Below are 23,630 nucleotides of genomic sequence, written 5' to 3'. Positions count from 1 at the left end.
CTGCCTTCAAGGAGCTGACAGTTTACTGGGTGAAGAACACTGTGCTGGGTGCTGGGGAGGGGACAATGGAGTTCAAAGACACCATCCCTGCCCTCAAGGTGCTTAATCAATCAATCAATCAATCGTATTTATTGAGCGCTTACTATGTGCAGAGCACTGTACTAAGCGCTTGGGAAGTACAAATTGGCAACACATAGAGACAGTCCCTACCCAACAGTGGGCTCAAAGTCTGAAAGACTTACCATCTACTTACCATCTTACCAGTAGATGCTTACCATCTACTGTGTGCAGAGCACTGGATTGAGCACTTGGGAGAGGATGATAGGCTTTGTCGTCACCACGCCTGCTCTCAAAGCAAACATTTTCCGTCTAGTGGGAGAGACAGATATTCACTCAATATAAAATAATTCCCAGATAGAAGCGTTCAAATAGCCGATGAATGATGATGTGGTGTTTAGAGAAGCAGCATGGCTCAGTGGAAAAAAACTTGGCTTGGGAGTCAGAGGTCATGGGTTCTAATCCCGGCTCTGCCACTTATCAGCTGTGTGACTTTGGGCAAGTCACTTAACTTCTCTGTGGCTCAGTTACCTCATCTGTAAAATGGGGATTGAGACTGTGAGCCCCACGTGGGACAACCGGATTACCTTGTACCCGCCCCCCAGTACTTAGAACAGTGCTTTGCACATAGTAAGTGCTTAACAAATACCATTATTATTATTATTATGTGGCCAAAAGCTGTGAGCTGACGTGATGGGAACGGGGGCGGTTGGCGGAGGGGCGGGGGGTGGGGCCCGAGCTTCCAGCTGCGGCTCTGGGGACACGTGAGGGACCCTTGCCCACCCACTCCTGTTTCTCCTGGCTCGGACTCTGGGATTCCAGGACTCTCAGGGTGACTTTTTTTAAAAATGGCATTTATTAAACGCTTATTATGCGCAAAGCACTGTTCTAAGCTCTGGGCTTCAGCGCTCGGTACAGTGCTCAGCACCCCACAAGTGCTCAGTAAACACCAGTAGACTGAGCCCCCTCCTTCCTCTCCCCCTCCTCCCCCTCCCCATCCCCCCCGCCTTACCTCCTTCATCTCCCCACAGCACCTGTATATATGTATATATGTTTGTATGGATTTATTACTCTATTTTATTTGTACATATTTATTCTAATTATTTTATTTTGTTAATATGTTTTGTTTTGTTCTCTGTCTCCCCCTTCTAGACTGTGAGCCCACTGTTGGGTGGGGACCGTCTCTAGATGTTGCCAACTTGTACTTCCCAAGCGCTTAGTACAGTGCTCTGCACACAGTAAGCGCTCAATAAATATGAATGAAACACCATCGATTGATGACCAGACAGGGGCTGTGCAGGGTGCCTTGTACCCCCTCAGTTCCAGGGTTGATTCAGTGCTTACTGTGTGTCAAGCACTGTGCTGACCCCAGGGACGATACAGCAGGAGATGACTGGACGTGGTCTCTGGGTGTGTGTCCCCCCGCCCTCCCACAGGGACTCCTGGGCTGAGAGGGAGGGGGAACGGGGACCACCTCCCCATTGTACAGGTGGGGAAATGGAGGACCAGAGAGGGGTCAGGGCCAGCCCGAGGTCACACAGTCGGCATGGGCAGAGTCAGCGGCCCCTCAATCCACGCCTTCCCCGGCTCCCTGGACCCACGAGGGAGGCACTGCCTCCTCACAACCTTTTCAGCTTCCTCCTGCTCCTTGGTCTCCTCTTCCTCCTCCTGCTGCGCCTTGGCCTTCTCATCCTCCTCCTCCTTGGTGTCCTGCTCAGCATTCTCCCCCCTAACTCCTCCTCCTCCTTGTCCGCCATCTCATCCACCTCCTCCTCCTCCTTTTCCTCCACCTCTTCCTCCTCCTTTTCCTCCACCTCTTCCTCCTCCTCCTTTTTATCCTCCTTGTCATCCTTCTCCTCTTTGGACTCCTCCTGCTCCATCTTCTTGTCCTCCTTCTCATCCTCCTCCTCATACTTTTCCTCATCCTCAGCCTTTTCCTCTTCCTCCTCCTCAGTTTCTTCCTCCTCCTCCTCCTCCTTTATCCTCCTTCTCATCCTCTTCCTTCTCCTTGGCCTCCTTATCCTCCTCCTCCTCCTCTTTCCCCTCTTTCTCATTCTCTTCCTCTTTGGCCTCCTCCTCTTCCTCTTTATCCTCATCCACCTCCTGCTCCACCTCCTGCTCCTTGGCCTCCTTCCCCTCTTCCTCCTTTTCCACCTCCTCTTCGTCCTCCTCCAAACCTGAGATGCCGGCCTGGGCCAGGTTGCCCGTTGGGTGGTGGGGGAAGGGGACAGGATCATCTGTCCCGTTCCTCCTGCCTTCCCCCGCTCCCCCTCCCCCATCGGTTTTGTTGTCCCAGGAATGTGCTGTGCTGAGCTGTGTTGTGCTGGGCTGGGCCGGGCCGGGCCAGGCGGGTGGAGTACTGGCTCCACAACAAACCAACTGGCCAGATTCCCAGAGCTCCGCGGCCTGGAATACCACCGCCCACACCCGTTCTCCCTGCTCTCTCTCCCTGATGCTCTCCTCTTTCTCCCACTCTCCCCTCCTTCCCTGACTCTCTCCTCTTTCTCTGACTCTCCCCTCTGTCCCTCTCTCACTCCTCTGTTCCTGTCTCTCCCCTTTGTCCCCATCTCTCTCCTCCTTCTCTTACTCTTCCCTCCATTCCTGACCCCCCTCTCCTTCCCTGACTCCCTCCTGCCTTCCCTGATTCCTCCCTGCCTTCTCTCCCTTCTGTCCCTGTCTCTCTTCTTTTCTGACTCTTCCCTCCATCCCTGACTCCCCCCTCCTTCTCTGACTCCCCTCTCCTTCCCCGACATCCTGCTTTCCATCCCTGACTCTTCCCTCTCTGTCCTTATTCATTCATTCATTCAATCGTATTTATTGAGCGCTTACTGTGTGCAGAGCACTGTACTAAGCGCTTGGGAAGTACAAGTTGGCAACATAGAGAGACGGTCCCTACCCAACAGCAGGCTCCCAGTCTAGAAGGGGGAGACAGACAACAAAACAAAACATATTAACAAAATAAAATAAATAGAATAAATATGTACAAGTAAAATAAATAGAGTAATAAATATGTACAAACATATACTTGTATCTGTTTTGACTGAATCTACCTCATCACTTGGTACGATGTTTGGCACGTAGGTCAGTGCATTACAAATAGCCCGGTTTCTATAATATTATAATAATCATGAATATTATCAGTTAAGTTTCAGGAATAGATTCTGATACCCCAATTCAAGAACTATAAAATGGAGGGCGCGAAGGTCTGAGTGAACGGGGAGCTTGCCTTTGTGACTAAATCATCTTGGTCTCTCTGGTCGCCCAACTAACGCTACTCTTTTGCTGGCCAGGGTCCTTTCAATGTTAGTGCGGTGACTGAGTTCCCGACCCCATCTTTAGGAAAACCCGGTTATCTCTCCCCTCTCCATCCCTGACTCTCCCCTCTCCATCCCCGACTTCCCCCCTGTAATACTAATAATAATAATTATGGCATTTGTTAAGCACTTACTATTTTCTAGGCACTGTACTAAGCACTAGGATGGATACCAGCAAATTGGGTTGGACACAGTCCCTGTCCCACGTGGGGCTCGGAATCATGATCCCCATTTTACAGATGAGGTAACTGAGGGCCAGAGAAGTTAGGTCACATAGCAGACAAGTGGCAAAGCCAGGATTAGAACTCATGACATTTTGGCTCCCAGGACCATGCTCTATCCACTATACCATGCTGCTTCTTAACCCAGCCTGGACCATCCCACCCCCTTAACTGTCCTCTCTCCCTCCCTGACTCTCCCCCCATGACCCAAGCCACCTGACTCTCTGCACTAAGTCTGGATCGTCTTATACCCCGACTCTCCCCCCTCCATCTCTGATCCTCCCCGGACCCCAAGCAGACCCCGGGTGTCCATCAGTCTGTCTGTCTGTCTGCATGTCTGTGTCCCTCAGGACCCGCGGCTGGATCTGGCTGTATTGGCTAAGTTTTGTGGGAATCGGAACCGTGGGGTGGGGTGAGGGGACAGGGGTTCTGACCCACCCACCCTGATGGGCTGGAGTTGTCCCCAGGACCCATCGTGGCTAGTGGAAAGTGGCCCAGTGGCAAGAGCACAGGCTTTGGAAACAGAGGTCCTGGGTTCAAATCCCGGCTCCGCCAATTGTCAGCTGTGTGACTTTGGGCAAATCACTTAACTTCTCTGGGCCTCAGTGACCTCATCTGTAAAATGAGGATGAAGACTGTGAGCCCCCCGTGGGACGACCTGATCACCTTGTAACCTGCCCAGCACTTAGAACAGTGCTTTGCACATAGTAAGCGCTTAATAAGTGCCATCATTGTTATTATTATTGTCCTATCTCCCCCTTTAGACTGCAAACCCACTGTGGGCAGAGAATGCGTCTGTTTATTGTTGTCCTCTCCCAGTTGTTTAGTACAGTGCTCTGCACACAGTAAGCGCTCAGTAAGTACCATTAATGGAATGATGGCCGCACGTGGTGGCGGCCTCGGTGACCAGCGTGCGGGGCCCCGGTGGTCGGATGGCCCGGGCTCCCGGCCTGCCGCCAGACCCCGGCCCGTTCACCGGACCCTCTGGGCCTCGGTTCTCCGGGCGTGGGGGTCCGAGCCCGTCCGCCGGCTGGGCCCCAAGGCCGGTGATAGTGTGGACAACCTTTCTGTCCTGCAGCCCCGCCCTCCGGCCAGACAGTCCGGGGCCCGGCCAGGCAGCTGGTCACCACCACCGGCCAAGGGTCTAGGTACAGCCAAGTACTGGACTTTGTCCCCCACATTCTTTGCGTAGAAGGAGGCAGGGCTGGGCCAGTATTGACTCCTTGCCTGGGCGGACAGCAGGAAGTGGTGAGGCCAATGGGGACTCCTCCCATCACTGCACAGAATAATAATAAAAATAAATGTGGAATTTGTTAAGTGCCTACTGTGTGCCAGGCACTGTATTAAGCACAGTCACAGTCTTCTAGACCGTGAGCCCGTTGTTGGGTAGGGACCGTCTCTATATGTTGCCACCTTGTACTTCCCAAGCACTTAGTGCAGTGCTCTGCACACAGTAAGTGCTCAATAAATATGATTGAATGAATGAAAAGCCCGGGGCGGATACAAGCAAATCGGGTTGGACGCATTCCCTTTCTCCTGTGGAGCTCACCGTCTCAATCCCCGTTTGGCAGATGAGGGACCTGAGGCCCAGAGAAGTGACGTGACTAACCCAAAGTCACACAGCAGGCAAGCGAAGCAGCGTGGCTCAGTGGAGAAGAGTCAGAGGTCACGGGTTCAAACCCCGGCTCCACCAATTGTCAGCTGTGTGACTTTGGGCAAGTCACTTAACTTCTCTGTGCCTCAGTTACCTCATCTGGAAAATGGGGATTGAGACTGTGAGCCCCCCGTGGGACAACCTGATCACCTTGTAACCTCCCCAGCGCTTAGAACAGTGCTTTGCACATAGTAAGCGCTTAATAAATGCCATCGTTATTATTATTATTATTAAGTGGCGGAGCCGGGATGAGAATCCCTGACCTCCTGACTCCAGGCCCCTGCTCTATCTGCTATGCCGTGCCCTTCAAGGCCCTGCTGAGAGCTCACCTCCTCCAGGAGGCCTTCCCAGACTGAGCCCCTTCCTTCCTCTCCCCCTCTTCCCCCTCTCCATCCCCCTCATCTTACCTCCTTCCCTTCCCCACAGCACCTGTATATATGTATATATGTTTGTACATATTTATTACTCTATTTATTTATTTATTTATTTTACTTGTACATATCTATCCTATTTATCTTATTTTGTTAGTACGTTTGGTCTTGTTCTCTGTCTCCCCGTTTTAGACTGTGAGCCCACTGTTGGGTAGGGACTGTCTCTATATGTCGCCAATTTGTACTTCCCAAGCGCTTAGTACAGTGCTCTGCACACAGTAAGCGCTCAATAAATACGATTGATGATGATGTCCCTGTTGAGCAGGACAAGGTGGGCTGGCGGAAGGAGGCCCTGCACCTGCTGGTGTTCACAACGGACGACGTGCCCCACATCGCCCTGGACGGCAAGCTCGGGGGGCTCGTCCAGCCACACGACGGCCGCTGCCACCTGGACCAGGCCAACGAGTACAGTGCCACCAACCAGATGGTGAGGGGGCACCGGCGGGATGGCGGCGGGCGGGCGGGCCGGCAGGAAGACAGGATCGTGGACAGGCAGATGGCCACACGGGAGGACAGGCATCCTGTGGACTGATGAGCCCCTTCCTTCCTCTCCCCCTCGTCCCCCTCTCCATCCCCCCTATCTTACCTCCTCCCCCTCCCCACAGCACCTGCATATATGTATATATGGTTGTACATATTTATTACTCTATTTATTTATTTATTTATTTATTTTACTTGTACATTTCTATCCTACTTATTTTATTTTGTTGGTATGTTTGGTTCTGTTCTCTGTCTCCCCCCTTTTAGACTGTGAGCCCACTGTTGGGTAGGGACTGTCTCTATGTGATGCCAATTTGTACTTCCCAAGCGCTTAGTACAGTGCTCTGCACATAGTAAGCGCTCAATAAATACGATTGATTGATTGATCGATTACCTCCTTCCCTTCCCCACAGCACCTGTATATATGTATGTACATATTTATTACTCTATTTATTTATTTATTTATTTATCAATCAATCAATTGTATTTATTGAGCGCTTACTGTGTGCAGAGCACTGTACTAAGCGCTTGGGAAGTACAAGTTGGCACCATATAGAGACAGTCGCTACCCAACAGCGGGCTCACAGTCTAAAAGGGGGAGACGGAGAACAAAACCAAACATACCAACAAAATCAAATAAATAGAATAGATATGTACAAGTAAAATAAATCAATCAATAGAGTAACAAATATGTACAAACATATATCAATCAATCGTATTTATTGAGCGCTTACTGTGTGTAGAGCACTGTACTAAGCGCTTGGGAAGTACAAGTTGGCACCATATAGAGACAGTCCCTACCCAACAGCGGGCTCACAGTCTAAAAGGGGGAGACAGAGAACATTTTACTTGTACCTATCTATTCTATTTATTTTATTTTGTCAGTATGTTTGGTTTTGTTCTCTGTCTCCCCCTTGTAGACTGTGAGCCCACTGTTGGGTAGGGACTATCTCTATATGGTGCCAACTTGGACTTCCCAAGCGCTTAGTACAGTGCTCTGCACACAGTAAGTGCTCAATAAATACGATTGATGATGATGATGACTGTGGGAAGTCGTCTGGTCACCAACTGAGTGCGCTCCAATGTAGGGGCCCAGAGCATCCTAGCACACAGTGCCTGGTGTTCAGCCCATTGTCGGGTAGGGACCGTCTCTATATGTTGCCTACTTGGACTTCCCAAGCGCCTAGTCCAGTGCTCTGCACACAGTGAGCGCTCAATAAATACGATTGAACGAGTGAATGTCCTATCTCCATGTTTTGTTGTCCGTCTCCCCCTTTTAGACTGGGAGCCCATTTTGGGGTAGGAACCATCTCCATATGTTGCCCATTTGGACGTCCCGAGCACGTAGTACAGTGCTCTGCACACCGTGAGCGCTGAATAAATAGAGAAGCAGCGTGGCCCAGTGGAAAGAGCCCGGGCTTTGGAGTCAGAGGTCGTGGGTTCGAATCCCGACTCCACCGCAAGCCTGCTGTGTAACCTTGGGCAAGTCACTTAACTTCTCTGAGCCTCAGTTACCCCATCTGTAAAAATGGGGATTAAGACTGTGAGCCCTGCGTGGGACAACTTGATCACATTGTATCCCCCCCAGCGCTTAGAACAGTGCTTTGCATGTAGTAAGCGCTTAACAAATGCCATTATTATTATAATAATAAATACGATTGAAGGAAGAAGAAGGCCTATCAGTTCTTCGATCATGAGAAGCAACGTGGCTTAGTTAAAGGAGCACGGGCTTGGGAGTCAGAGATCGTGGGTTCTAATTCCAGCTCCGCCACTTATCCGCTGTGTGGCCTTGGGCAAGTCACTTCACTTCTCTGTGCCTCAGTGGCCTCATCTGTAAAACGGGGAATGAAACTGTGAGCCCCACGTGGGACAACCTGATCTACCCCAGTGCTTGACGCATTGTAAGCGCTTAACAAATACCATAATTATTATTATTATATTTATTGGGCGCTTACTGGGTGCACAGCACTTGACTAAGCACCTAAGGGCCAATGGTCCCTTAGCATTCTGGGACTTGTCATTCAGGTTTTTGGTGCATGCTCCGTGTAGGTCCCACAGCAGTTTGGGTTCTTTTTATGATATTTGCTAAGCATTTACTAAGTGCCAGGCGCTGTACTAAGTGCTGGGGTAGATACAAGATAATCATGTTGGACCAGCTCCTGTCCCACGTGGGGCTCACAGTCTAAATTCCCATTTTACAGATGAGGGAACTGAGGCATAGAGAAGTGAAGTGACTCTCCCAAGGTCACACAGCAGACAAGTGGCGGAACCGGGCTTAAAACCCCAGTCCTCTGATTCCCGGGCCCGGTCGCTATCCACTAGGCCACACCGCTTCCCAAGAGCATTCTAGACAATTCTGTTATATTTTGCTCTCCCAAGAATCAATCAATCAATCGTATTTATTGAGCGCTTACTATGTGCAGAGCACTGTACTAAGCACTTGGGAAGTACAAATTGGCAACATCTAGAGACAGTCCCTACCCAACAGTGGGCTCACAGTCTAAAAGGGGGAGACAGGGAACAAAACCAAACATACTAACAAAGTAAAATAAAGAAGTGGATGGATTATTAAATGCTGGGAGAGTGTTCAGTACTTGCTCAGCCTGAGTCCCTCAGCATCCTGGGACTTGTAGTATGAATGTTTGGAGCATGCTCGGCGTAGGCCTTGCCTGCCTTGTGACCTTGGGCAAGACACTTCACTTCTCTGTGCCTCGGTTCCCTCATCTGAAAAATAGAGATTCAATCCCTCTTCCTTAGACTGTGAGCCCCATGTGGGACAGGGTCTGCGCCCAACCTGATGATCTAGTATCTACCCCAGCGCTTAGTACAGCGCTTGGCACATAGTAAGCACGAAACAAAAACCTCAGTGATCAATAATAATAATAATGATAATAACTGTGGTATTTGTTAAGCGCTTTGTTACTGTTAGTTATTTTTTACTGTGTGCCAGGCACCATACTAAGTGCTGTGGAGGATACAAGCTAATTCATTCAGTTGTATTTATTGAGCTCTTACTGTGTGCAGAGTACTGTAGTAAGCGCTTGGGAGAGGACACTACAACAATAAACAGACACATTCCCTGCCCACTACGAGCTTGCAGTGTAGAATGGAGGGAGACAGACATAAATATAAATAAAGAAATTACAGATATGTTCATAATCAGGACAGACTCAGTCCCTGTCCCCCACGGGGCTCCCAGTTTCAATGCCCATTTTAGAGATGAGATGACTGAGGCCCAGAGAAGTGAAGTGACTTGCCCAAGGTCAACCAGCAGACAAGTGATAATGGCATTTATTAATCGCTTACTATGTGCAAAGCACTGTTCTAAGCGCTGGGGAGGTTACAGGGTGATCAGGTTGTCCCACGGGGGGCTCACAGTCTTCATCCCCATTTTCCAGATGAGGGAACTGAGGCACAGGGAAGTGAAGTGACTTGCCCAAAGTCACCCAGCTGACAAGTGGCGGAGCCAGGATTTGAAACCATAACCTCTGACTCCAAAGCCTGTCCTCTTCCCACTGAGCCACGCTGCTTCCCTAAGCAAGTGGCAGAGCTGGGATTAGAATCCATGACCTTTTGACTCCCAATCAATCAATCAATCAATCGTATTTATTGAGCGCTTACTGTGTGCAAAGCACTGTGCTAAGCGCTTGGGAAGTACAAGTTGGCAACACATAGAGACAGTCCCTACCCAACAGTGGGCTCACAGTCTAGAAGGCCCGGGCTCTCTCCGTTATGCCATGAAGCTTCTCAATGCAGTTTATCATTATTGAAGAAGCATTACTGAAGCATTATTGAAGCATCATTGAAGCAGCATGGCTCAGTGGAAAGAGCACGAGCTTGGGAGTCAGAGGTCATGGGTTCGAATCCCGGCTCCGCCACTTATCGGCTGTGTGACCTTGGGCAAGTTACTTAACTTCTCTGGGCCTCAGTTACCTCATCTGGAAAATGGGGATTAAGACTGTGAGCCCCATGTGGGACAACCTGATTACCTTGTATCTCCCCCAGCGCTTAGAACAATGCTTGGCACATAGCGCTTAACAAATACCAAAGTTATTATTATTATTATTATCACGATTATCACTGTTATTATTTTTGTTATTTTTATTATTACACAGATATTTGGAACATGCTTGGTGTAGGCCCTAGAGCATCCTGGGATTTGTGATGCAGATGTTTGGAGGATGCTCAGTCCATAATAATAATAATAATAATGATGGCATTTGTTAAGAGCTTACTGTGTGCCATGCACTGTTCTAAGTGCTGGGGGGATACAAGGTGATCAGGTTGTCCCACATGGGGCTCACAGTCTTAATCCCCATTTTCCAGATGAGGGAACTGAGGCCCAGAGAAGTGAAGTGATTTGCCCAAAGTCACACAGCTGACAAGTGGTGGAGCCAGGATTAGAACCCACGACCTCTGACTCCCAAGCCCAGGCTCTTTCCTCTGAGCCACGCTGCTTCTCCATGTTCAGTGTGGACCCCCGCCTCCCCCCTCCACACACACACACACACACACACACACACACACACACACACACACACACACACACACACACACACACACACACACACACACAATATGCTGGGACTTGAAGTCCCAGGGGTCTGGGCTGTCGAGCCTCCCTCCCCAGCTGGCCCCACGACTATAAGGAAAGAATTTCCTCGATAATAACAATGACATTTATTAAGCACTTACTATGTGCAAAGCACTGTTCTAAGCGCTGGGGTGGTTACAAGGTGATCAGGTTGTCCCACGGGGAGCTCACAGTCTTAATCCCCATTTTACAGACGAGGTAACCGAGGCACAGAGAAGTTAAATGACTTGCCCAAAGTCACACAGCTGACAATTGGCAGAGCTGGGATTTGAACCCATGACCTCTGACTCCAAAGCCCGGGCTCTTTTCCACTGAGCCACCCTGCTTCGATCCTAGTGCATGGGTTCGGGGATTCGGGGACGTGGGCGAGGAGCCTGTGGGGGATGAGGCGTCCCCCTCTAGCCTGTCAGCTCGTTGTGGGTAGGGAATGTGCCCGTTTATTGTTATATCGTAATAATAATAATAATGATGGCATTTATTAAGCGCTTACTACGTGCCAAGCACTGTTCTAAGCGCTGGGGAGGTTACAAGGTGATCAGGTAGTCCCACGGGGGGCTCACAGTCTTAATCCCCATTTTACAGATGAGGTAACCGAGGCCCAGAGAAGTTAAGTGACTTGCCCAAAGTCACACAGCTGACAACTGGCGGAGTCGGGATTTGAACCCATGACCTCCGACTCCAAAGCCCGGGCTCTTTCCCACTGAGCCACCCTGCTTCGATCCTAGTGCCTCATCATCAATCGTATTCATTGAGCGCTTACTGTGTGCAGAGCACTGTACTAAGCGCTTAGCGCATGGGTTCGGGGATTCGGGGACGTGGGCGAGGAGCCTGTGGGGGATGAGGCGTCCCCCTCTAGCCTGTCGGCTCGTTGTGGGTAGGGAATGTGCCCGTTTATTGTTATATTGTACTCTCTCTAGCGCTTAGTACAGCGGTCTACACACAGTAAGAGCTTGATAAGTATGATTGAATGTATGAATGACTGGGTTGAGGAATTCGAGGCAGCGTGTGTAGACAACTCATTCAAGGAGTTTGGACCATGAGGACCAGGAGGCCTTCCCAGTCTGAGCCCCTTCCTTCCTCTCCCCCTCGTCCCCCTCTCCATCCTCCCCATCTTACCTCCTTCCCTTCCCCACGGCACCTGTATATATGTACGCGTGTTTGTACATATTTATTACTCTATTTATTTATTTATTTTACTTGTACATATCTATTCTATTTATTTTATTTTGTTAGTATGTTTGGTTTTGTTCTCTGTCTCCCCCTTTTAGACTGTGAGCCCACTGTTGGGCTCACATATTTATTACTCTATTTATTTATTTATTTATTTATTTTACTTGTACATTTCTATCCTACTTATTTTATTTTGTTGGTATGTTTGGTTCTGTTCTCTGTCTCCCCCTTTTAGACTGTGAGCCCACTGTTGGGTAGGGACTGTCTCTATGTGATGCCAATTTGTACTTCCCAAGCGCTTAGTACAGTGCTCTGCACATAGTAAGCGCTCAATAAATACGATTGATTGATTGATTGATTGATTGATTGTTGGGTAGGGACCGTCTCTATATGTTGCCAACTTGTACTTCCCAAGTGCTTAGTACAGTGCTCTGCACACAGGAAGCGCTCAATAAATACGATTGATGATGATGATGATGGGTTAGGAGGCCTTTGGGAGATGGGGCACCGCTCCGAGTTTCGGGGGCGCGGGGACCCCTCATCAACCTTGCTCTCGCCTTTCCCGCAGGATTACCCATCCCTGGCCCTGCTGGGTGAAAAGCTGGCGGAGAACAACATCCACCTGATCTTCGCCGTGACCAAGAACCATTACATGTTGTACAAGGTGTGTTCTCCGCGGGCAGCCACGGGACTCCGGGCCGGGAGGGGGTCGGGGACCGCCGAGGCATCCTGTTCTGTCAATCGGCAGGCATATCGAGCGCTCGTTCCGTGCAGAATCAATCAATCGTATTTATTGAGCGCTTACTATGTGCAGAGCACTGGACTAAGCACTTGGGAAGTACAAATTGGCAACATAGAGAGACGGTCCCTACCCAACAGTGGGCTCACAGTCTAAAAGGGGGGAGACAGAGAAGAAAAGCGAACATACTAACAAAATAAAATAGAATAGATAGGTACAAGTAAAATAAATAAATAAATAGAGTAACAAATATGTACAAACATATATACATATATACAGGTGCTGTGGGGAAAGGAAGGAGCTAAGATGGGGGGGATGGAGAGGGGGACGAGGGGGAGAGGAAGGAAGGGGCTCAGTCTGGGAAGGCCAGGTGCAGAACATTGTACTGAGCACTGGACATATATATATGTGTGTATATATATATGTATGTATATACGTATATAAGGTTGTACATATTTATTACTCTATTTATTTATTTATTTATTTCACTTGTACATTTCTATCCTATTTATTTTATTTTGTTGGTATGTTTGGTTCTGTTCTCTGTCTCCCCCTTTTAGACTGTGAGCCCACTGTTGGGTAGGGACTGTCTCTATGTGTTGCCAATTTGTACTTCCCAAGCGCTTAGTACAGTGCTCTGCACATAGTAAGCACTCAATAAATATGATTGATTGATTGATTGGAGAGTCAGACTTAGACACAATCCTTGCCCTTAAGGAGCCTCCAGTCTACTGTGTGCCGAGCACTGTGCTGAGCGCTGAGGAGAGGACAATAAGCGCTTAGTACAGTGCTCTGCACATAGTAAGCGCTCAATAAATACGATTGATGATGATGATGACAATAGAATTAGCAGTCATGATCCCTGCCCTCAAGAAGCTGACAGTATAGCAGTGGAGACCGGCACTAAAGTAAATTACCGGTACAGGGTATTGAGTGCTTACTGTGTTCACAGCAATCAATCAATCGATCAGTCGTATTTATTGAGCGCTTACTGTGTGCAGAGCACTGGGCTAAGCACTTGGTAAGTACAAGTTGGCAACATATAGAGACGGTCCCTACCCAACAGTGGGCTCACAGTCTAAAAGTATCAAGTGCTTGGGATAGGGCAGTATAACAATAAATGGAAATATAACAACAAACAGAAGCAGCCACGTTTAGAGATGATGACATAGAGTGTACTCGAGAGATATACCCGAGAGATTAGAGAGATAAGCGCTTAGTACAGTGCTCTGCACATAGTAAGCGCTCAATAAATACGATTGATGATGATGATGATGATGATGAGAGATGAGTACCCTTGTGTAGAGAATCAGCGTGGCTTAGTGGAAAGAGCCAGGGACTGGGGGTCAGAGGACGTGGGTTCTAATCCCGGCTCCGCCACTCGTCTGCTGCGTGACCTTGGGCGAGTCACTTAACTTATCTGTGCCTCAGCTATCTCATCTGTAAAATGGGGATTAAAAGAGCGAGCCCCACGTGGGACAACCTGATTACCCTGTATCTTCCCCAGCTCTTAGAACAGTGCTTGGCACATAGTATGTGCTTAAAAATAACATCATCATCAACATCGATTGTATTTATTGAGCGCTTACTGTGTGCCGAGCATTGTACTAAGCGCTTGGGAAGTACAAATTGGTAGCATATAGATACAGTCCCTATCCAGCAGTGGGCTCACAGTCTAAAAGGGGGAGACAGAGAACAAAACCAAACATACTAACAAAATAAAATAAATAGAATAGATATGTACAAGTAAAATAAAGAAATAAATAGAGTAATAAATATGTACAAACATATATCCATATATACAAGTGCTGTGGAGAAGGGAAGGAGGTAAAATGGGGGGGATGGAGAGGGGGACGAGGGGGAGAGGAAGGAAGGGGCTCAGTCTGGGAAGGCCTCCTGGAGGAGGTGAGCTCTCAGTAGGGCCTTGAAGGGAGGAAGAGAGCTAGCTTGGCGGATGGGCAGAGGGAGGGCATTCCAGGCCCGGGGGAATAATTGTAATTATTATTATTATTACCCTATGTGTATCTTAGTCTCTGGGTTCATTTTCCCTCCCTGAGCCCCCAACTCTGCAGGAGGGACAAGGGGGCGGAGAAGGCCCTTATGGGTCAAAGGACTGTGAGCGGTGGGGTGGTCTGACGTCCAGTTTCAGCAGCCCCCTCCCCTGCCCCGGGCCTGGCCGTTTTTTGGTCCGGCCCTGACTGGCCCGCAGGACGGTCTCCCCTCTGCCCCCGGTCTGGGAGGGCCGTGCAGGCCGAGAGCGGCCCGGCGTCCCCCTCTCCATCCCCCCGCCATCTTACCTCCTTCCCTTCCCCACAGCACCTGTATATATGGATATATGTTTGTACATATTTGTTACTCTATTTATTTATTTTACTTGTACATATCTATTCTATTATTTTATTTTGTTAGTATGTTTGGTTTTGTTCTCTGTCTCCCCATTTTAGACTGTGAGCCCACTGTTGGGTACGGACCGTCTCTACATGTTGCCAACTTGTACTTCCCAAGCGCTTAGTCCAGTGCTCTGCACCCAGTAAGCGCTCAATAAATACGATTGATGATGATGACGATGACCTCCCAAAGAACACGTGGGAATCCTGCAAAATGGCACCCGGGCGTCTTCGTCCCTCGGGTGGGCCTTGCCATTCGGACGGAGGCGCCCAGCTGCTGGGGGTCGGGGCGGCGGGGGCCGGGGGGCCGGACCGGGCTGGGCTGGGGGCTGCGGGGAGATTTCACTCTTCCTTCCCTCGGACAAGAACTTCACGGCCTTGATCCCCGGGACTACGGTGGAGATCTTGCACGGAGACTCCAGGAACATCATCCAGCTCATCGTCAACGCCTACAACGTGAGGACCCTCCCCCTCCTCTCCCCTCTCCTCTCCCCTCCTTTTCTTTCCTTTCCCCTCCTCTCCCTGCACCCCTTCTCCTCTCCCCCACAGTCCCGTACATTTCCCTCCCTCCCTCCTTCTCTCCTTCCCCTCCCCTCTTCCTTCTGTCCCATCAATGCTGCAGCTAGAGGTGGGAGGGGGTGGGACCAGGAGAGGGTCTGGGGAGGGGGTGGGGTCCGGGGGCATATGGTGATCAATCAATCAATCAATCAATCAATCGTATTTATTGAGCGCTTACTATGTGCAGAGCACTGTACTGAGCGCTTGGGAAGCACAAATTGGCAACGTATAGAGACAGTCCCTACCCAACAGTGGGCTCACAGTCTAAAAGGGGGAGACGGAGAACAAAACCAAACATACTAACAAAATAAAATAAGTAGAATAGATATGGACAGATAAAATAAATAAATAAATAGAGTAATAAATAAGTACAAACATATATACACATATACAGGTGCTGTGGGGAAGGGAAGGAGGTAAGATGGGGGGATGGAGGGGGGGACGTGGGGGAGAGGAAGGAAGGGGCTGATGATGATATTTATTAAGCGCTTACTATGTGCAGAGCACTGTACTAAGCGCTTGGGAAGCACAAATTGGCAACATATAGAGACAGTCCCTACCCAACAGTGGGCTCACAGTCTAAAAGGGGGAGACGGAGAACAAAACCAAACATACTAACAAAATAAAATAAGTAGAATAGATATGTACAGATAAAATAAATAAATAAATAGAGTAATAAATAAGTACAAACATATATACACATATACAGGTGCTGTGGGGAAGGGAAGGAGGTAAGATGGGGGGATGGAGGGGGGGACGTGGGGGAGAGGAAGGAAGGGGCTGATGATGATATTTATTAAGAAGCAGCATGGCTCAGTGGAAGGAGCCTGGGCTTTGGCGTCAGAGGTCATGGGTTCGAATTCTGACTCTGCCAACTGTCAGCTGTGTGACTTTGGGCTAGTCACTTAACTTCTCTGTGCCTCAGTTACCTCATCTGTAAAATGGGGATTAAGACTGTGAGCCCCACGTGGGACAACCTGATCACCTTGTAACCTCCTCAGCACTTAGAACAGTGCTTTGCACATAGTAAGTGCTTAATAAATGCCATTATTATTATTATTATTATTATTATTATTATTATTATTAAGCGCTTACTATGTGCAGAGCACTGTTCTAAGCGCCGGATGGCCGCAACCCCTTACCCGCTCCCAGTCAGTTTCTGACCCAGAGAGCAGCCCAGTCACCCCTAGGCTTTTGGGCAGCCCCCCACCCCTCCAGGAAGTCCTCCCGCTGCAGCCCCAGGGCCCACCCCCAGCATGCCCCACCCCCCTTCTGTCTCCCTCCCCGCCCCCTGCAGCCACTCCCCATATTCCCTATCACAGACCAGTGGGCAGCGGTCCTGGGGTCACCACACATGTGCACACGTGCATGCGCGCTCCTGCACATGGCTCTGCCTGGCTCGCCTAGGTGGGGGAGGGGAGCTCACTCCCTGTCAGCCTCCGCGGCCCTTCCCACCTCCCGCACGGTTTCCGGTCATCATCATCATCAGTCGCATTTATTGAGCGCTTACTGTGTGCAGAGCACTGTACTAAGCGCTTGGGAAGTACAAATTGGCAACGTATAGAGACAGTCCCTACCCAACAGTGGGCTCACAGTCTAAAAGAGTGGGCTCACAGTCTAAAAGATGGAAGTCGATGGAAGTCGAGCGGAGGGGGCAGTCAGGGGTGGGAAGGATGACCCCGTCCATCTGTCCACTCATCCACATGCCCGCCCATCCCTCCATCCACCCACCTGTCCATCTGTCCACCCATCCACCTGTCCATCTGTCCATCCATCCATCCGTCCATCCATCCATCTGTCCATCCATCCATCCACCCACCTGTCCACCCTCCTCCCCATCCATCCGTCCAACCGTCCACCCGCTCCAGGGCATCCGGTCCAAGGTGGAGCTGGAGGCGTGGGACGTCCCCGAGGACCTGGACCTGACCTACACGGCCATCTGCCAGGATGGCGTGGCCCAACCCGGACAGAGGAAGTGCCGGGACCTCAAGATCGGAGACACGGTAGGAGCCCCTGCCCCTTCTCCCCTCACTCACACGCCAACGACGATTGGGCTGACCCATCAGGGCCCGGCCTCAGGGTGAAGTCGGGTAGTTGTGGAGGGATGGGAGGCAGGCGAGGAGGTGCCAGGGGGCGAGGGCAGTGGAGGGGGACAACACTCCATCCCATGGTCAGAGAAGCAGCATGGCTCAGCAGAAAGAGCCCGGGCTTTGGAGTCAGAGGTCAGAGGTTCAAATCCCAGCTGTGTGACTTTGGGCAAGTCACTTCACTTCTCTGTGCCTCAGTTGCCTCATCTGTAAAATGGGGATTAAGACTGTGAGCCCCCCCATGGGACAACCTGATCACCTTGTAACCTCCCCAGCACTTAGAATAGTGCCCCTTTTAGACTGTGAGCCCACTGTTGGGTAGGGACTGTCTGTATATGTTGCCAACTTGTACTTCCCAAGCGGTTAGTACTCTGCACACAGTAAGCGCTCAATAAATACGATTGATGATGATGATGCTTGGCACATAGTAAGCGCTTAACAAATGCCATCATTATTATTTATTATTATTGTCAAGACCTCTGACTCCAAAGCCCGGGCTCTTTCCATTGAGCCCCCGCCACTTCCCCAGTGCGGTGGTTGCATTTCTCTCCAGAGCGTTCGCCGCGTGTGCCGCAGGCTGCAGTAGTGCTGCAAAGGAGTTGGCACACAGGGCTCGAGGGGCGGAGCCCCATCAATCAATCAGTCAATCAATAATAATAATAATAATAATAATAATAATAACAGCACTGTTAAGGGCTCAGTATGTGCCAAGCACTGTTCTAAGCACAGGGTAGATACAAGTTAATCAGGTTGGACACGGTCCCCGTCCCCCATGGGGCTCACACTCATAATCCCCATTTTGCAGATGAGAAAACTGAGGCCCAGAGAAGTGGAGTGACTTACCCAACGTCACACAACAGACTTGTGGCGGAGGCAGGATTAGAACCCAGGTCCTTCTGACTCCCAGGCTAGCGTTCTTTCGGCTAAGACGTGCTTCTTCTCTATCAGTCAATCAGTGGTATTTATTGAGCACTTACTGTGTGCACAGCACTGTACTAAGTGCTTGGGAGAGTACAGTATAACAATATAACAGACACATTCCATGCCTATGATGAGCATACGAGTCTGGAGAGAGATGCAGATATTAAAATTAATAAATTATGGATGCGTATATAAATGCAAGGGCGATACGGAAGAGTCTAGAGACAATTTCAATTGATCAATCAATCAATCAGTAGTATTTATTGACTGCTTACTGGGCGCCTGAGCCTCCTACCCTTCCTTCCTGGCTAGGAAGACCAGGACTCGTGGGATTTAGCCTCTGAGGCCAGTCCGCAGCAGAGCCGTCAAGCAGATAATAATTGTGGTATTTGTTAGGCGCTTACTATGTGCCAGGCACTGTACTAAGCGCCGGGGTAGATACAAGCAAATCTGGCAGGACATGGACCCTGTCCCACATAGGACACAGTCTTAATCTCCATTTTACAGACGAGGGAATTGAGACGCAAAGTGAAGTGACTTGCCCAAGGTCACGTGGCAGATAAGCAGGAGAAGCAGCATGGCTCAGTGGAAAGAGCCCGGGCTTTGGAGTCAGAGGTCATGGGTTCAGATCCCAGCTACGCCAATTGTCAGCTGCGTGACTTTGGGCAAGTCACTTCACTTCTCTGGGCCTCAGCTACCTCATCTGGAAAATGGGGATTAATCAATCAATCAATCGTATTTATTGAGCGCTTACTGTGTGCAGAGCACTGTACTGAGCGCTTGGGAAGTACAAGTTGGCAACATATAGAGACAGTCCCTACCCAACAGTGGGCTCACAGTCTAAAAAGACTGTGAGCTCCCCATGGGACAACCTGATCATCCTGTAACCTCCCCAGCGCTTAGAACAGTGCTTTGCACATAGTAAGTGCTTAATAAATGCCATCATTGTTATGATTAGATAAGTGGAGTCGCGATTAGAACCCAGAGCCCCCTGACTCTCAGGCCTGGGTTCTAGCCACTGGGCCATGCTGCTTCTCCCAGCTGCAGTCCGGGTGAGCCCTAGCCCAACCCCGTAACGGCCCCTGACCCAAGGCCCCTGACCCTCCTCCCGGCCATTTACAACCGCCTCCTCCCCGAGGACCGGCCAGGGGTGTGGTATCCCCCCCGCCATGAGCAGCATTGTGTGTGTGTGTGTGTGTGTGTGTGTGTGTGTACACAACACAGAGCTAAAAGCGGTGACAGAATTCTGCTACCTAGGCAGCACCCTGACAAATGACGCAGTGGTAGACATGTAAATAGAAAAGAGAATCAAGAAGGCTGGCACATCCTCGGGAAGACGGACGGAAAGGGTCCGGCGGCAGTGGAGAGTCCGACCCCCAGACCAGACTACAGATCTCCAGGGCCGCAAAGCTTTTAGACCGTGAGCCCACTGTTGGGTAGGGACTGTCTCTATATGTTGCCAGTTTGTACTTCCCAAGCGCTTAGTCCAGTGCTCTGCACATAGTAAGCGCTCAATAAATACGATTGATGATGATGATGATTGCCCACCCTTCTCTATGGCTGTGAGACTCGGCCCCCGCACGGGCACCGCCCCCGGCTCCTCGGCCGCTTTCACCGGCGCCAGCCGACGGGCCAGGCTCGGTATCGGTCCGTCAACCGTAGGGCATAGCTAGCCCTCTCTGAGCCCGAGCTTTGAGGGACGAGGCGGGGAAAGGAAAACCGGCCAACAAGAAGCACAACCGCACAACAAGAGTCTGCCTCTTTGTGTGGTCAGAGTGGCCGGGCCTGTGAATCCCACACTGATAATAATAATAATAACAATTATTAAGCACTTACTATGTGCAAAACACTGTTCTGAGCACTGATCTTACCAGCCGCGCTTAATAGTAATGATAATAATAATGATGATATTGAAGAGGAGGAGGAGGAAGAAGAATTATGGTACTTAGAGAAGCAGCGGGGCTCGGTGTGATCTTACCAGCTACGCTTAATAGTAATGATAATAATAATGATGATATTGAATCAATCAATCAATCAATCGTATTTATTGAGCGCCTACTGTGTGCAGAGCACTGTACTAAGCGCTTGGGAAGTACAAGTTGGCAACATATAGAGACAGTCCCTACCCATTGAAGAGGAGGAGGAGGAGGAGGAAGAAGAATTATGGTACTTAGAGAAGCAGCGTGGCTCAGTGGAAAAGAGCCCGGCCTTTGGAGTCAGAGGTCATGGGTTCAAATCCTGGCTCTGCCAATTGTCAGCTGGGTGAATTTGGGCAAGTCACTTCACTTCTCTGGACCTCAGTTCCCTCATCTGTAATATGGGGATGAAAGACTGCGAGCCCCCCGTGGGACAACCTGATCACCTTGTAACCTCCCCAGCGCTTAGAACAGTGCTTTGCACATAGTAAGTGCTTAATAAATGCCATTATCATTATTATTATTATTACTTGTTAAGTGCTTGCTTTGTGCCAAGCACTATTCTAAGCACTGGGGGAGATACAGGTTAATCAGGTTGGGTGTAGTCCTGGTCCCCCATGGGGCTCACACTCTTAATCCCCATTTTCACAGATGAGGTAACTGAGGCCGTGAAGTGACTTACCCAAGGTCACCCAGCAGACATGTGGCGGAGCCAGGATTAGAACCCAGGTCCTTCTGACTCCCAAGCCCGGGCTCTAGCCACCTCTCCTCACAGGTGAACAACCCTGTCAGTGGCGTCTTCCACCAACTATGAAGGACAGTTATATAGTATGTGCACATCCGTGTTTGTGCGTGAGCGTGTACAGCCATGTGATTGTGCTCATTTGTGTGATTGCACACACCCATGTGCATGAATGTGTACACGTCTAGACATGTCCGCATCTAAAAATAGCAATAACAATGATGGTATTCATTATGTGCTTACGGTGTGTCAAGCACTGTTCTGAGCGCTGGGGTAGATCGAAACTAATCATTCATTTATTTAATCATATTTATTGAGCGCTTACTGTGTGCAGAACACTGTACTAAGCGCTTGGAAAGGCAACAAATAGAGACAATCCCTTCCCAGCGGGCTCACAGTCTCAGGTCGGACGGTCTGTGTCCCACACTGGGGTCACGGTCTCTGTCCCCATTTTACAGATGAGGGAATTGAGGCCCAGAGAAGTGAAGTGACTCACCCAAGGTCACACAGCAGAGCCAGGAATAGAACCCAGGTGGTTCCAGCTTCCAGGCCCGGGCTGTATCCACTAGGCCATGCCGCTTGTACACATCCCTGTGCTTGTGCGTTCACATCCGTGTGTCTATCTGGGTGTTTGGACCTATCCTTGTGTGCACATAGAGCAGCGTGGCTCAGTGGAAAGAGCCCGGGCTTTGGAGTCAGAGGTCACGGGTTCAAATCCCGGCTCTGCCAATTGTCAGCTGGGTGACTTTGGGCAAGTTGCTTCACTTCTCGGGGCCTCAGTTCCCTCATCTGTAAAATGGGGATGAAAGACTGTGAGCCCCCCGTGGGACAACCTGATCACCTTGTAACCTCCCCAGCACTTAGAACAGTGCTTTGCACATAGTAAGGCTTAATAAATGCCATCATTATTATTATTATTATTATATCTGTGTGTGCGCGCAAACATTCACGTGTCCTGTGGGTGAAGACGATCACCCCCCCCAAGTCCTGGCATCATGCCCGGCGCCCCCGTGTGAGAAGCAGTGGAAAGAGCCCGGACTTTGGAGTCAGAGGTCATGGATTCAAATCCCGCCTCTGCCAACTGTCAGCTGTGTGACTTTGGGCGAGTCACGTAACTTCTCTGTGCCTCAGTTCCCTCATCTGTAAAATGAGGATAAAGCTGTGTGACTTTGGGCAAGTCACGTAACTTCTCTGTGCCTCAGTTACCTCATCTGTAAGCTCTCTGTGGGGCAACCCGATCACCTTGTAACCTCCCCAGAGCTTAGAACAGTGCTTTGCACATAGTAAGCGCTTGACAAATGCCATCATTATTATTATTATTAGGAGGAGGGGGGCTCGGACAGCCAGGACGTGGCTCTGTAGTGACGCCCCCGCTCTGTCCTCAGGTGGCGTTCGAAGTGTCGCTGGAGGCCCGCGGATGCCCGGCCCCGGGGAGCCCGGCCCGCAGGTTGGCACTGAAGCCGGTGGGTTTCCGGGACACGCTGGACCTGCTGGTCACCTACAACTGCAGCTGCGCCTGCAGCGCCCGCGCCGAGCCCGCCAGCGCCCGATGCAGCCGCGTTGGCACCTACTCCTGCGGGGCCTGCGCCTGCGGGCCAGGCCGCATGGGTGCCCGCTGCCAGTGCCAGGAGGGCGAGGGCGAGGAGGGCGGAGAGGCCCCGTGCCGCGAGGCGGAGGGCCGGCCCCTGTGCAGCGGGCGCGGGGAGTGCGTCTGCCAGCGCTGCCTCTGCTACCACAGCGACTTCGGCCGCATCTACGGGCCCTTCTGCCAGTGCGATGACTTCTCCTGCGCCCGCAGCCGAGGCCTGCTCTGCTCAGGTGGGCACCCGCCTGGTCGGGGGGAAGGTGTGAGGGTTGGCGGCAGGGTCCCGCGCAGGTAAGCCGGTACCCGGGGGCTCACGTCCCGTTGGGTGGCAACATCTCCAGTTATTCTATTTATTTTATTTTGTTAGTATGTTTGGTTTTGTTCTCTGTCTCCCCCTTTTAGACTGTGAGCCCACTGTTGGGTAGGGACTGTCTCTAGATGTTGCCAATTTGGACTTCCCAAGCGCTTAGTACAGTGCTCTGCACATAGTAAGCGCTCAATAAATACGATTGATGATAATGATGATAATGGCATTTATTAAGCACTTACTATGTGCAAAGCACTGTTCTAAGCGCCGGAGAGATTACAAGGTGATCAGGTGGTCCCACGGGGGGCTCACAGTCTCAATCCCCATTTTCCAGATGAGGTCACTGAGGCCCAGAGCAGGGAAGTGACTTGCCCAAAGTCACACAGCTGACAGTTGGCGGAGCCGGGACTTGAACTCATGACCTCTGACTCCAAAGCCCAGGCTCTTTCCACTGAGCCACGCTGCTT

At 50.4% G+C, this 23,630-nt stretch overlaps 1 protein-coding gene across 1 annotated transcript in view; it reads left to right on the top strand.

The window, feature by feature from the left end:
- ITGB5 (integrin subunit beta 5) overlaps positions 1 to 23,630 on the top strand; it is a 102,725-nt gene that overhangs the window by 30,534 nt on the left and 48,561 nt on the right. The window contains exons 6-10 of the mRNA XM_038742544.1: positions 5,943 to 6,104; positions 12,490 to 12,585; positions 15,414 to 15,503; positions 17,474 to 17,608; positions 22,657 to 23,089. Of these exons, the coding sequence (XP_038598472.1) occupies positions 5,943 to 6,104; positions 12,490 to 12,585; positions 15,414 to 15,503; positions 17,474 to 17,608; positions 22,657 to 23,089 (916 nt within the window). The remainder of the gene's footprint in view (positions 1 to 5,942; positions 6,105 to 12,489; positions 12,586 to 15,413; positions 15,504 to 17,473; positions 17,609 to 22,656; positions 23,090 to 23,630) is intronic.

This window comes from Tachyglossus aculeatus, chromosome 1 (genome assembly GCF_015852505.1).
Source record: "Tachyglossus aculeatus isolate mTacAcu1 chromosome 1, mTacAcu1.pri, whole genome shotgun sequence".
In the NCBI taxonomy this organism is placed as follows: Eukaryota; Metazoa; Chordata; class Mammalia; order Monotremata; family Tachyglossidae; genus Tachyglossus; species Tachyglossus aculeatus.
The sequence above is the reverse complement of the archived record's forward strand: the minus strand, read 5'-3'. Positions and strand labels throughout refer to the sequence as shown.